The sequence below is a fragment of the Helianthus annuus genome, chromosome 2, assembly GCF_002127325.2.
Source record: "Helianthus annuus cultivar XRQ/B chromosome 2, HanXRQr2.0-SUNRISE, whole genome shotgun sequence".
Lineage (NCBI taxonomy): Eukaryota > Viridiplantae > Streptophyta > Magnoliopsida > Asterales > Asteraceae > Helianthus > Helianthus annuus.
The window spans coordinates 99715304-99730016 of NC_035434.2; the positions used below are offsets into that span (position 1 = coordinate 99715304).

The 14713-nt window shown below is 37.0% G+C and overlaps 1 protein-coding gene across 1 annotated transcript in view; it reads left to right on the top strand.

The window, feature by feature from the left end:
• Window positions 1-1044: 1044 nt before the first annotated feature.
• LOC110888510 (SH3 domain-containing protein C23A1.17-like) overlaps window positions 1045-14713 on the top strand; it is a 67728-nt gene continuing 54059 nt past the window's right edge. The window contains exon 1 of the mRNA XM_022136035.2: window positions 1045-1372. Within this exon, the coding sequence (XP_021991727.2) occupies window positions 1045-1372 (328 nt within the window). The remainder of the gene's footprint in view (window positions 1373-14713) is intronic.

The window sequence follows — 14713 nt, forward strand, 5'->3', positions numbered from 1 at the left end:
CCACAATGAGAACGCTAAGTTCGAATCCGCTTTGAAAACTAATCATCTGTTCTAGGATGATTGATTACTAGGTTTTGAACCCTCTGTTATATGGTTTTGAACCCTTTAAGTTTTCAAAATCTCGTCAAAGTTAGGGTCTAAATAGTGTGAACACGTGCAAACTGGAAGAATGAGTGCCTGTACCCTAAGTTTTATGTCTAAGGCTAGAGTTTTCGTACAAATCCACATAATCGGACCAGTCACTCTTACCTGGGAACTCTTGGGGTGAGTGTTCACTTATCGGCGAGCATGTCTTCGGCGATACATTATATTGACCCATTTACTTTGATTAGTCACTCCGTGTCGTTTGTTTGTTCGAGGTAACAAATGATCGCCTTTCTGGTGTTTTGACGGTATTTTCAATACCTCTTTTGCTTTTCAACCTCACTCATTGCCTCTGTTTCCTTGTTAGACAATGCCTCCTCGACGTGAAGCACAATCTTTCACTATTGAAGAAATCGCAGCCTTGGTTTCTCAGCAAGTGGCTGCTGTGCTTCCAGGCGTTGTGACCCAAGTCCACGAGATATACAACAACAATAATAACAACAATGCGGCGTGTAACTTCAAGAGTTTCAATTCTGCTAAGCCTCTAAAGTTTTCTGGGTCGCAAGGAGCAACTGCGCTCCTGCAGTGGTTTGAGAGTATCGGGAGCACATTCAGACACGTGCACTGTCTGAATGCGCGGAAGGTTGAATTTGCATCAAGCGTGTTTGAGAAGCGAGCGCTTACCTGGTGGAATGGTGTTATGCGCGATAGGGGTGCCGAAATGGCGTTGGCACAAACATGGGATGAGCTTCGGCTCTCATGATGAAAGAGTTTTATCCCCATCACGAAATTCGGGCGTCGAAACAAGAGTTTGATGATTTAAAGGAAGATGGGGCTGAACACCGTGCCTATATGGATCGTTTTGAGGAACTCAGTCTATTGTGTCCCACTATGTTTACCCCTATGGAGAAGGCAATTGAGAGATATATCGATGGTTTGCCCGATTTCATTTAGGATATTATGACCGGCGTTAATCCTACTACCGTCCGTCATGCAATCGAATTGTCTACTACCCTGATTGAGTCGCAAGTCAGGAAGGGAAAACTTACCCGTAAGGGGGACAAGAAGAAGTCGGCTGTTTCTGAGAAAGACAAGAAAAAGGGTAAGGGTAAGGGTAAGGAAGGTGAGACGACAAAGAAGTCGAGGAAGCGGAAGGATGCTCAGAATTTTGCTGTTACAACACAGATTGATCAAAACTCACCGGCTCAGCCACCTGCGAAAAAGGTGTATGCTGGTACCGCACCTCATTGTGCACGCTGCGACGGTCATCACGTTGCACAACAAGCTTGTAAGCAATGCACAACGTGTGGAAAACTTGGGCATTTGGCCAATATTTGTCGTCTGGGACAGAATCAGGCTGCTCAGGTTCAAGCTCCGGTTCAGGGGAATGCTGCGAGATTCCCACCGGGTTCATGTTTCAACTGTGGAGAGTTTGGTCACTTCCGCAACAACTTTCCAAGACTGGTGAATGCAAACGCGAATGCTAATGCAAACCCGAATGCGAACGTCAACGTCAATGTGAATCTAGCACATGGACGAGTGTATAACATCAATGAGGCAATCAATGATGCAGCAGTGAACGATTAGTATTTTGTATTTCTTCTTGTTGTTATCTTTTAACATTTAAAGACAATGCGGTTGTTATATAAATAAAAATTTGTGGTTTTTATTTTTTTTTGAACCAATGCAATTGTATGAATGTTTGATGCAACCTTATGATGTCAATACAAAAATAAACTACTCGTGTGATTCTGTCATTTTTATGATCCTTTGTGATCTCCCCAAGAACCTTAAACACTCATTTCTTTTAAGAAACAAAAGCCCAAAGTTATTTGAGAAAAGGATATGTTGCTTTTCTAGCACATGTCACCGAGGAGAAAGGCAAGAGCAAGAGTATTCAGGATATTCCGATTGTTCGGGATTATCCAGAGGTGTTTCCTGATGAACTGCCTGGTTTACCTCCAGTTCGTCAAGTCCAGTTTCATTTTGACCTTGTACCCAATGCCAACCCGATTGCGAAAGCACCTTATCATCTTCCACCATTAGAGATGCAAGAGTTATCGAAATAGCTTCAAGAGTTATCGGATAAAGGATTCATCCGTCCGAGCTTTTCACCTTGGGGAGCCCTTGTCCTCTTCGTGAAAAGAAAGATGGGTCTTTTCAAATGTGTATCAATTATCGTGAGCTTAATAAGCTCACCGTCAAGAATCGATATCCCCTACCTCGAATCGATGATCTCTTTGATCGGCTGCAAGGTGCTTCGTGTTTTTCAAAGATCGACCTGCGTTCTGGGTATCATCAACTTCGTGTTCTCGAAGAAGATATTCCCAAAACTGCTTTCCGCACAAGGTATGGGATTATAGTTCTCTGTCATGCCCTTTGGTTTGACAAATTCTCCAGCCATCTTTATGGACTTAATGAATAGGGTCTATAAACCTTATTTAGACAAGTTCATCATTGTGTTCATTGATGATATTTTTGTCTATTCGAAGTCTCGAGCCGAGCACGAGCAACACCTTCGCTTAACATTGGAACTCCTGAAGAAGGAACAACTTTTTGCTAAATTCTCCAAGTGTGAATTCCGGCTTAAAGAAGTTCAATTCTTGGGTCATATAGTCAATGAGCAGGGTATTCATCTGGATCCATCCAAGATTGTTGCTATTAAAGACTAGAATACACCAACAACACCTACAGAGATTCGATCTTCTCTTGGTCTTGCTGGATATTATCATCGATTCATATCAAACTTCTCAAAGATCGCGGTTCCACTCACTGCTTTGACTCAGAAGAATAAGCCTTTTGAGTGGGGACCCAAACAAGAAAAAGTGTTCCAAGCGCTATCTGATCTTCAAACTCGTGTTCTTCAAGCTCAGCAATTTTGTGTTTCACAAAATTTGATAGGTAAGAAATTGCCACGTCAACTTGAGCTTAAGCTCGAAGCGAAGGAGGATTGGGTTGCTCTATTTCAAGGATCGTTTGTGGATCCCAAAACAAGACGATCTTCGCACCTTGGTAATGGACGAATCTTGCAAGTCTCGATATTCTATCCATCCTAGTGCTGATAAAATGTACAAGGGTCTTCATACTAAGTTCTGGTGGCCTGGTATGAAGAAGGATGTTGCCTTGTATGTATCAAAATACCTGACTTATCTCAAAGTCAAGGCTGAACATCAACGACCTTCTGGTTTGCTTGTGCAACCAGAGATACCAGTTTGGAAGTGGGAGAGCCTTGCGATGGATCTCATCACTAAGTTACCGCGTACGTCTAAAGGTCATGATGCTATTTGGGTTGTTATCGATCGATTAACGAAATCAGCTCATTTTATTCCAATTCGCGAGGATCTATCTGCTGATAAACTTGCAAAGATTTATGTTGATGAGATTGTATCACGACATGGTGTTCCTTTGGATATCATTTCTGATCATGATGCTCGATCATCATCTCATTTCTGGAAGACCATGCAATCTACTTTGGGAACCCAACTGAATCTAAGAACTGCTTATCATCGCCAAACAAATAGTCAATCTGAGCGAACGATTCAAACTTTGGAGGATATGATTAGAGCTACCTCCAGAGCTTGGGATATTCACCCGACTTTTCACGTGTCCAATTTGCGAAAGTGTTTAGCTGACGCTGATTTTCACATTCCTCTCGACGAGATCCGAATCGATGAAACGATGCACTTTGTCGAGAAACCCGTGGAGATCGTGGACCGTACTTTCAAATAGTTGAAGAACAAGCGGATTCGATTGGTAATAGTTTGTTGGGAATCCAAACGTGGCCCAGAGTTTACTTGGGAATGTGAGGACCAGATGAAGGCGAAATATCCACATTTGTTTTCACAAGCTTCCTCTAGTTAAAATTTCGGGACGATATTTCCTGAAGTAGGGGAGACTGTGACAACTGTGTTCTGTAGTCGTGGTTCAATATAAAACAATGTGCTTTGGTGTTATTATATGTGTTTTTGTGTTATTATGTGTGTATTTATGTTTGGTGATTTTGCAATTTAATTAGATTCCAATTTCAAGCTTTAAATCGCTTTCTGAAAGGTTATACGTGCACGGATGCGTAAATATAACCAGTTTAATGCAACAAACACTCCGGAATAGTGAAATAGGCTTAACATACCATAAATAACATCCACATAACTTAGAAATAAGTTTTGGATGGTTTGGTGTGTTGAAATCAAGTTTGTTCGATCGCAGGGACTATTTGTGTCAAACTGCAAAACTATACCGATTTGTATAGTAACGAACATTCTGGAACTTGATCATAAGTTAAACATACCCTAAATAACCTTTACATAGCTTATAAATAGGCTTTGAAGGGTTCGGTATGCTAAAATAAACTTTATTGATCAATAGGGACTAAAAGCGTCAAAAAGTGCACAAGTTTGCATTTTTGCGCATATCTTACGTTCTGAATATATCCGGACATCCAAAAATTTATGTAAGCATTAAAGTATTTTATTTTAGTGTTTGGCATAATAAAAATCCATTCGTCGCTTAATTTGGATTGTTTTTGCGTTCGTTACGACTCCCGTCGTAATTAAGCGAATAACGCAACCGTACGACCAAACGAACCGACATACGAGATATTTTTGAGCATGTTTTGAGTTCCCTACACTTTAACTTCATTTTAGAGCTTTGAAATGAGGTTAACGGGGCTTAAACGTGCCAAAAATGTGTCACACCCCGACCACGTAAAACAACAAAACGTGGCGGAATCGTCGGGGAGTGTTGTAACAGAATCATTGTTTCATAACTAATGGAAAATTGAAATGTTGTTTTATTGATTTAAAAGAGTTACAATGTCTTAACAAACAAAGAAGTAATACAAAATTTAACTAGTCTTGCATCTTTTAATGTCACTAAGGCCTCGTCCAATCCTATGTGAGCATGCATCAATATCATCATCAAATATCATCAACTATCGTACCTGAAACACATGTGAAAATATGTCAGCATAAAAATGCCGGCGAGTACATAAGTTTTGTTAAAATAGGATTCATGACTTAGGTTTAAGAAAATGTTTAATGAAAACTTGTCATGAATCCAGTTTAAGTGTTTGCTTTTATAAAACGTTTGAAAAGCGATAATAAGATAGATGATATGTAAAAGAGTAGTGTAAGGTTAAATGAATAACCAAGTAAAAATGAGTTTGTATAAAATAAGTTGTTTGTAAAACAATGTCTTGTGAAAAATATGTTATATGTGTAAAAATGTGTAAATCCTAATTAAATGATTTAAATAACGCTACGACATGTAATATAGTACAAGCACTTATATATAGGAAGTACCAGCAGCGTATCCACCATGCTTGTATCACATTACACAAGTCTCGTTACTTAAGTCACTTACCCAAACGAACCACCAATGTAAATTGCCCATGTCTAAACCAATTGTCAAATGTCATTGTGAAAACCATGTCAAAATGTCTATCTCAAATGTCAATCATGTAATGTGTAAACAAAATGTCATGTATGGCAAGTGAAATATGTATCCACTAAACCATGTGTAAAAATGCACAAAACATTGTATTGAAGTAAAACGTGGTTTAAATCAATGTTATTTTTTGTGGAAATGCATGCTATACTGAATACAAACATTTATGCGGTATTGAGAAAGTGCATACATCCAAGTCTTGTGACTGTGGTGATAAACCCCTAAACGAATTTAAAGGTCTATCTGTCTAAATGTTTTAATCGAATTCGGTCATTCCTTCCATCCAAACATACCCAGGATGTCAGGAACGGGAGTTGTCAATTCCTATGGTACCATTACCTACTAACGAGCGGCGTGATCAAAGTTAATGAATGTATATTTTCCCACTTAAACAAACCAAATGTCATACCCAAAATATAAACATGTGATGAAAAACAAATGTACTAAGTATGATGAACATACATAGCATGAAAAATGTCATGTAAAACGATGTACTAAGTATGCACACAATGGGCATACATAGCAAAAACATAATGAAATCATGTACTAATAGTGTACTAATGAACATAGCAAGTATATGATGTGAAAACATGGAAAGCATGAAAGTAACAAGTAGGCACATGTGTTTCACCCCAAAATGTTTGAAAAACTGTAAAGGAGGGGACTATGTACTCACTTGGGGGTGCTTAGAAGTCTTGAACAACAACCAAGCAAAGCTAGAGGGATCACGGAATCAAACGGCACCCTATATAGATAACTACATAAATAACCGGACCTAAATCGGGGGATTGGATAGTATGAGGTTTCGTAAACCAAATGAGTATTGGAACTCATATGATATGGTTAAACAAAGCCCACATACTAAAATGAAACCCAACCTAAGTGCTTACGACCCACTACGACCCGTTTAGGTAGCTTATGCTACTTTAACGCGTCGTTCGCGTAAAATGCGTTTGGACCGCTTAACTAGTCCTATGACAAGCAAGATATGCCTTAACATTTTTAATATTGTTGCCAAAACAGTTTATATGTCAAAAGTTAGGTTACATAGGCTTAAAATGAATTTTAGCGCAAAAAGGGCATTTTGGTAATTTACCTAAGGCATAAGAACTACTTATTATACAACTACTTAAACGACGTGACCAAAAGGTATAACCTCGGAAGGTTATTCCCTATACAACTATGGTCACCTAAAGTGTTTGGTCGGATCCTAATGATCGACCAAATGGGTCGGGTTCGAAAGCATAAGCGATTGATTAGATTGCTTACCTTTACGACCCTAAACAAGCACAAATCTAAAAGTGACGAGCGAAACATGCTAGAACATGTTTAGTAAAGTTAGAAAACAGGTTTGGTATTAAAACAAACGATTTTAATACCCTAGAGTAGTTTGGTTACAAAATACGTGAGAAAACGCATTTTGGCCGAAACTACGACTCGTCACTGAGCCTAGATAACGTGGTAATCAGTAGGTATAGTCACTAGGGACTATAACCATCGTGATTACGCTCACGTTATGAAGTTCAAACGAACTTCGTGTTGACCATAAACGGGTCAATGCAGAAAGTCAAACGTAGTTTGACTTTAACGCTAAAACAAATGAAAAACGCGAAAGAATACTTACAGAAGGTCCCCGCAAGATTTAACCCGATTCGCTTTCAGGTAGGAAGTATACACTTCCACTTAGAAAGCTTTGAATCAGATTAAATGTGAGGAAGATGGACAAATGGTTTGGGTATTTATAGAAATGGTAGAACCGTTAGGATCGTTTCTCGATAATCGAGCTTAAATCTTGGCCCTCCACTTGTGCCCATTGTTTTGCAATACAAGGGGTAGCTAAAAACCATCAAAATTTGCCCCTAGATTGATCAAAAACATGTCCAAGTTCAACGAATACCAGCTGTTGTTTCAGAAATTAGTTTTCTGTTACTGGGCCTCTCACGCGGCCCGCGTGAGATATGCATGTGGGCTTACGCGGCCCGCATGACTGAATATTCAGAAATGACAGTTTAGCCCCTGCACTTCAGAAACATGTATTTTGGCCCGTTTTTGGCACGTTTAAGCCCCGTTAACCTCATTTCAAGGCTCTAAAATGAAGTTAAAGTGTAGGGAACTCAAAACATGCTCAAAAATATTTCGGATGTTGGTTTGTTTGGCCGTACGATCGCGATGTTCGCTTAATTATGACGGAATGCGCATAAGCGCGAAAGACGATCCAAATTGCGCGACGAATGGATTTTTCTCATGCCAAACATTAAAATAAAATATTTTAATGCTTGCATAAATTTTTGGATGTCCGGAAGTATTCAGAACGTAAGTTATGCGCGAAAATGCAAACTTATGCACTTTTTGACGCTTTTAGTCCCTGAATGACCAAAAAGTTTATTTTAGCACGCCGAACACCTCAAAGCCTATTTCTAAGCTATGTAAAGGATATTTTGGGTATGTTTAACTTATGGCCAAGTTCCGGAATGTTCGTTACAGTTCAAATTGGCATACTTTCACAGTTTGTCGAATTTAGTCCCTGTAAGCGAATAAACTTGATTTCGGCATACCAAACCTTCCAAAACTTATTTCTAAGTTATGTAAAGGTTATTTAAGGTATGTTAAGCCTATGTCACTATTCCGGAGTGTTTGTTGCATTAAACTGGTTATATTTACGCATCAGTGCGCGTATAAGCCTCCAGGAAGCGATCTAAAGCCCGAAATCGAACAAAAGTTGATATGTGCAAATGATACACATGTTTATACAAATCCCAAGTATTAAATACAATATTTCATTGGTTTGGTGTTTGTTTGATGGCTGAAGTGACACAGGTGTCACAGTCTCCCCTACTTCAGGAAATTTCGTCCCGAAATTTATTTAGAGGAAACTTGTGAGAGCTTGAAACATGAAGTTGAAAAGATCGAACAACACTGTTAGAGTCCTGAACTTCTAGTAACTTTAAATAACATCATGCTTGCAATGTGATAGGGTCACTTATATACAAGTATATAAAGTGTTATTGGTGCGTCCACCTTACCTCTATTACATTGTTCACATTTTGTTATGGTTGCCACTATTGGTTCTTACACATAATAAGTCTTACCGTGGTTTCCGTGCACTGAACTTCGTAATTATGTATGCATCCATAATTACGTAATTCCTTGCATAGTCACGTAGTGCATCTTATAATGTGTAGGGGAAGGAAACAATGGACGAGCCGGTGATGATTGTGCTTAGACTACCATAGGGTCTTTTAATTAAATCAGTGAATGATTTAAATTGATTACCAAGGAGTCTGTTCAGCTTTATATCATCACATGTCATTCTTAACCACATTTTGAATCAATCTTTGACTTAGAACACCCAAAGGGGTCTCTTTGAATCATGGAATGGTACTATATAATCCAAGGGTCTTAACGATTACGTAGAAGCCCATTAAGGATTTAAGGTAGTGCCTTTTGAATATCCTACTACGAATCCCTCATATGAAGATATGAAAGGTTCTACGAGGATTTGGATAACGAATATCCAGAGTATAAAAAAATGCATAAAAGAAAACGCAAAATGCATAAACACATAGTCACATAACCACAAAATTGTTTATCTTGATTTTAAATTTGTCATGATTTAATTTGTTCTGCTAACTGTGCACATGCATTTAAAGCACACCAGGTATCCAATCAGTGGATTTTGATTGGTGCTTTAAACATTATCAAGAATCTAACTATGAAGATAGAAAGATCTTAAATAGGAAATTCGATTTCGATTGTAAGGAACCGAAATGTTCAAATTAAGGTACACAAAGAATCCAATTAAGGACTCTGATTTGAATGATAATCATCCGCAAGGGTCTAATTGTGAAGATAAAAGATCCCATATGGATTTTAGAAGTTGAAGATGTTTTGAAATCTTGCACTGGGTGTGCTTAAGTCAAAACATGAAGTAAAAATGCTTATGAAGTTGAGATGCTAGATATGCCAAGGCGACATATGAAGCGGAATTTGAAGGTTAAGTCAATGTATGAGGAAAATACTTTGAAAACTATGCATGGGGTTCTAAAATGTGTTTAATGTTTTTGGAAACCTTATATATATAATACTTTTGAAATCATAAAGTAGGTGTATTAGGTAGGTAGATTTGTAAAAATGTTTAAAAATTATGCGGGATAAATTTTGAAATTATGTATAAGGTTTTTGAAAACATGAATTATGCTTTTGAAATCATGGAGGTTGTTTTTGAAAATATAGACAATGTTTTCGAAATTATGCATATGATATGTTAAGTAAATACACTATATTAAAAAAATGTTTTCGAACTATATAAAATGTTTTTGAAGTCATGAAGGTTGTTTTGAAAACTTATGTTATGCATGTTGAAAAATCAGAACGTAACGAGTATGAGGTTTGAAAACACCCTTAGTTATCTAACCAGGGATTCAAAGGCACAGATGCGCAAAAAGCACGATTACTCAAAATTTCGCTTTATTTCTTGTACTTTGTCTCATAAAATGAAACGAGTACTTAAAATTTTCAAGGAAATCATGAGCGATCACTTGAAAGGGAGAACCACAAGAGTAGTTTGTAAAGAGCATAGTTCCTTGATGTAGGTATTATAGGGAAATGCCATACACACATGTAACTACATTTGTATATCAGAATTGCGAACAACGACTTTTATTTATGAACAAAACAGATTATTTCACAATACAAGAAAACAAAAGAAACAAAGGCATATGACATCAACATCTTTCGCTCGGCCAAATGCTTATCCAAGGGTTGGATTTGCATTGACAATCTTTGGGCATTTGTTCCTGAAATGGCTCGTTTCGCCACAGTTGTAGCAAGTACCAGACGGAAAACGAGCTTGAGTAGGGTTGACTTGGAGTTGGGTAGCAGCAAGATTTGCAACAGCTTTGTTCTGGATAGCAAAGCGGCATATGTTAATTAAATGTCCCAATCATCCACAGTAGGTACATTTGGAGCAGGGTATAAGGTTTGAATGATGATGGTTGCATCGCTTGCACCATGGGGCAGCTCCCAAGTACGGCTTCCTAGCTGGTGGCGCTGCCACTTGGCTAGGTCCCGCTTGATTAGGTGTAACTGCTGCGGGTTTCTTTGAAGCCTTACGCTTCCTTGATTTTGGTGCAGGCCTGACTTCTGCTTCCTTCGGTGACTCTTGAGTGGCTCCATTTTTGAGACGAGACATGGCAATGCCTAGATCCACAGACTTCAGTATCACTTCACCTATTTGCTGGGCAAATTTGGCTGTTTGTTCGGACATTTGACCGTTGCTGAGGTAAAGAGACATTCTAGAAGAAAATGAAAGATATAGGAAGAAACAAATGAAATGTTATCGGATAAACAAAACAGAAAGGCAATGCATACGAATTGCGATCATTTGTTTGTTACCTAAGGCAAACAAATGAGTGACAAATCTAAGCAAACGGGTCATAATAATGCATCGCTGAAGACATGCTCGCCTATAAGTGAACACTCACCCCAAGAGTTCCCAGGTAAGAGTGACTGGTCCGATACTGCGGATTTGTACGAACACTCTAGCCTTAGACAGAAAACTCAGAGTACAGGCATTCACTCTTCCAGTTTGCACGTGTTAACATTATTTAGACCCAAACTTTGACGAGTTTGAAAACTCAAAAGGCACTAAGCCAAATATGAGTCAAACTGGAAGGGTTCAAAACCTTATATTAAATCATCCTAGAACAGATGATTAGTTTTTTTTTTATGGCAGATCAAAATTTATGTTCTTATTGTGGTTGTCACTTAAGGTTAAGTGACGGTATTGTTTTATGACTAAACGCAAGTAAACTCGCGTTAGGGTCCTAGGAAGGTTATAGACTAGGTCAAAGCATTACTAATAACCTAATTCCCTATAACCATGAGCTCTGATACCAACTTTTCTGTCACACCCCAACCACGTAAAACAACAAAACGTGGCGGAATCGTCGGGGAGTGTTGTAACAGAATCATTGTTTCATAACACATGGAAAATTGAAATGTTGTTTTATTGATTTAAAAAAGTTACAATGTCTTAACAAACAAAGAAGTAATACAAAATTTAACTAGTCTTGCATCCTTTAATGTCACTAACGCCTCGTCCAGTCCTATGTGAGCATGCATCAATATCATCATCAAATATCATCAACTATCGTACCTGAAACACATGTGAAAATATGTCAGCATAAAAATGCCGGCGAGTACATAAGTTTTGTGAAAATAGGATTCATGACTTAGGTTTAAGAAAATGTTTAATGAAAACTTGTCATGAATCCAGTTTAAGTGTTTGCTTTTATAAAACGTTTGAAAAGCGATAATAAGATAGATGATATGTAAAAGAGTAGTGTAAGGTTAAATGAATAACCAAGTAAAAATGAGTTTGTATAAAATAAGTTGTTTGTAAAACAATGCCTTGTTAAAAATATGTTATTTGTGTAAAAATGTGTAAGTCCAAATTAAATGATTTAAATAACGCTACGACATGTAATATAGTACAAGCACTTATATATAGGAAGTAACAGCGGCGTATCCACCATGCTTGTATCACATTACACACGTCTCGTTACTTAAGTCACTTACCCAAACAAACCACCAATGTAAATTGCCCATGTCTAAACCAATTGTCAAATGTCATTGTGAAAACCATGTCAAAATGTCTATGTCAAATGTCAATCATGTAATGTGTAAACAAAATGTCATGTATGGCAAGTGAAATATGTATCCACTAAACCATGTGTAAAAATGCACAAAACAATGTACTGAAGTAAAACGTGGTTCAAATCAATGTTATGTTTTGTGGAAATGCATGCTATACTGAATACAAACATTTATGCGGTATTGAGAAAGTGCATACATCCAAGCCTTGTGACTGTGGTGATAAACCCCTAAACGAATTTAAAGGTCTATCTGTCTAAATGTTTTAATCGAATTCGGTCATTCCTTCCATCCAAACATACCCAGGTTGTCAGGAACGGGAGTTGTCAATTCCTATGGTACCATTACCTACTAATGAGCGGTGTGATCAAAGTTAATGAATGTATATTGTCCCACTTAAACAAACCAAATGTCATACCCAAAATATAAACATGTGATGAAAAATAAATGTACTAAGTATGATGAACATACATAGCATGAAAAATTTCATGTAAAACGATGTACTAAGTATGCACACAATGGGCATACATAGCAAAAACATAATGAAATCATGTACTAATAGTGTACTAATGAACATAGCAAGTATATGATATGAAAACATGGAAAGCATGAAAGTAACAAGTAGGCATATGTGTTTCACCCCAAAATGTTTGAAAAACAGTAAAAGAGGGGACTATGTACTCACTTGAGGGTGCTTAGAAGTCTTGAACAACAACCAAGCAAAGCTAGAGGGATCACGGAATCAAACGGCACCCTATATAGATAACTACATAAATAACCGGACCTAAATCGGGGGATTGGATAGTATGAGGTTTCGTAAACCAAATGAGTATTGTGTCACACCCCGAAATATCAGAGCTGGCGTGACTGGACCGGTATCTTCATTGCACAGCGGAAGCAAATAAGCTAAGACATCTAAACAATGAACGCCCGCTAAGTACTCGAAATCCCATGGGTTTTCCTATTCCAAAATAATTCCTTATATAGATATAATCTATATATTAAATTATCCAGTAGCCATTTGAGTCTTAGGAACATAACTATTACTAAATATAATTTAGTAAAGTACATATGTGTCTTGTATAATTTCTAAAATACTAACATATACCTTTATGAACTATTTAGTCCAAGATGATTATTTTAAAATCATCCGTAAGTTCAAACATGTATATTATTTAAGAAATAAACAAGATATGATATTCTAGATTTTGTTTGTAAATGCTAGGTCTAAAAAAAATATAGTAAATAAAGGTTCATTATAACCAAAATCTATGTATATGTATGAATATAGATATTTATAACCGATTTTTGGTGGGTAAACATATGCATATTTATTAGCTTTAAAGACCAATAAAGTTTACTACATAAATTTTAACGAGATTTTTAGCAAAGTTTACATAATAAAGTCTATTCAAGAACTCTTGTAAAACCTCTTAATAACACTATTAATTTCAAGAGACCAATTTATTTATTTTCTAACCTTTAATATTCATGAACTTTAAATAAACAATCAACTACTTGGGTGAAGGTTTTTATACACAACCAACTTGCGTAGATAACACAAATAAAAATAGATTTAGAAGGTGAATACTCACATAAATCAAGCAAGGAGAAAGAAGCATAAGAAAAAGAGGAGCCTTGAACTTGTGAACCCTTGTTTGATGCTTGCTAGAAATCAGCCCCAAAATTGATAAAGAGCCGAGAGAATGAAGGAAAAAAAAGTTGCATGTGTGTTCATGGAGGTTACAAAGTCTTGTGGTTTACCCAAGCATTGTTTATACATAGAAAAAAAGAAAGGCAAATTCTAGATATTTTGACAAGAAAATCAATAATAAAATGGGTATGATGGGTATGGACGTTGGATGACTCAAGAAACAATCATAAATAAGATTGGTTTTGACTTATTAAACCAACATACTCAAGTAGATATGGTATGGCCTTGGGGTATTTTTAAAAATTATCATCAAGTACTCGTAATTAATAATATGAAGAAAAATAAGTGAAACACTTATATATCTTTATACATGGAGGCTATGGATATTGGATCCAGCCAAGAAGAAAGAAAAAGCAAAAAGGGATAAGGTGGTTAGTGTTAAGTTTGTTATAACGGGTTTTATAAATACCCGGTTAATATACACGCTAGTTACTCAGTTTTAAATAAATATAAGATGAACTGTAATATAATAAAAAAAATGAGTGTGTCCGGTGTATAAAAATATATCTTATATGATTAAATTCAAGTCGTACTAACCGACATTGCTCCGTTTTGTTGCCGGTGCATTCCTACAATAGCGTTTTTCGTTCACGTTTGCGTGTTATGATGTTTAGAAGCGTGATTATTTTGCAAAACGAAATCCATAAGTTTAAATTATACATATAAACTTCGTATTTGTCGGCGTTGTCAGTAGTTTGTACGGTGTCAGTTCGTTATCGCTTAATATTCAGTTGATTCACGAAAATCCTCATACGTGCACTGCAACGTCCGATCAGCGTTCCTAGGCATACCAAGAGCCTAATTATGTTAATTCAT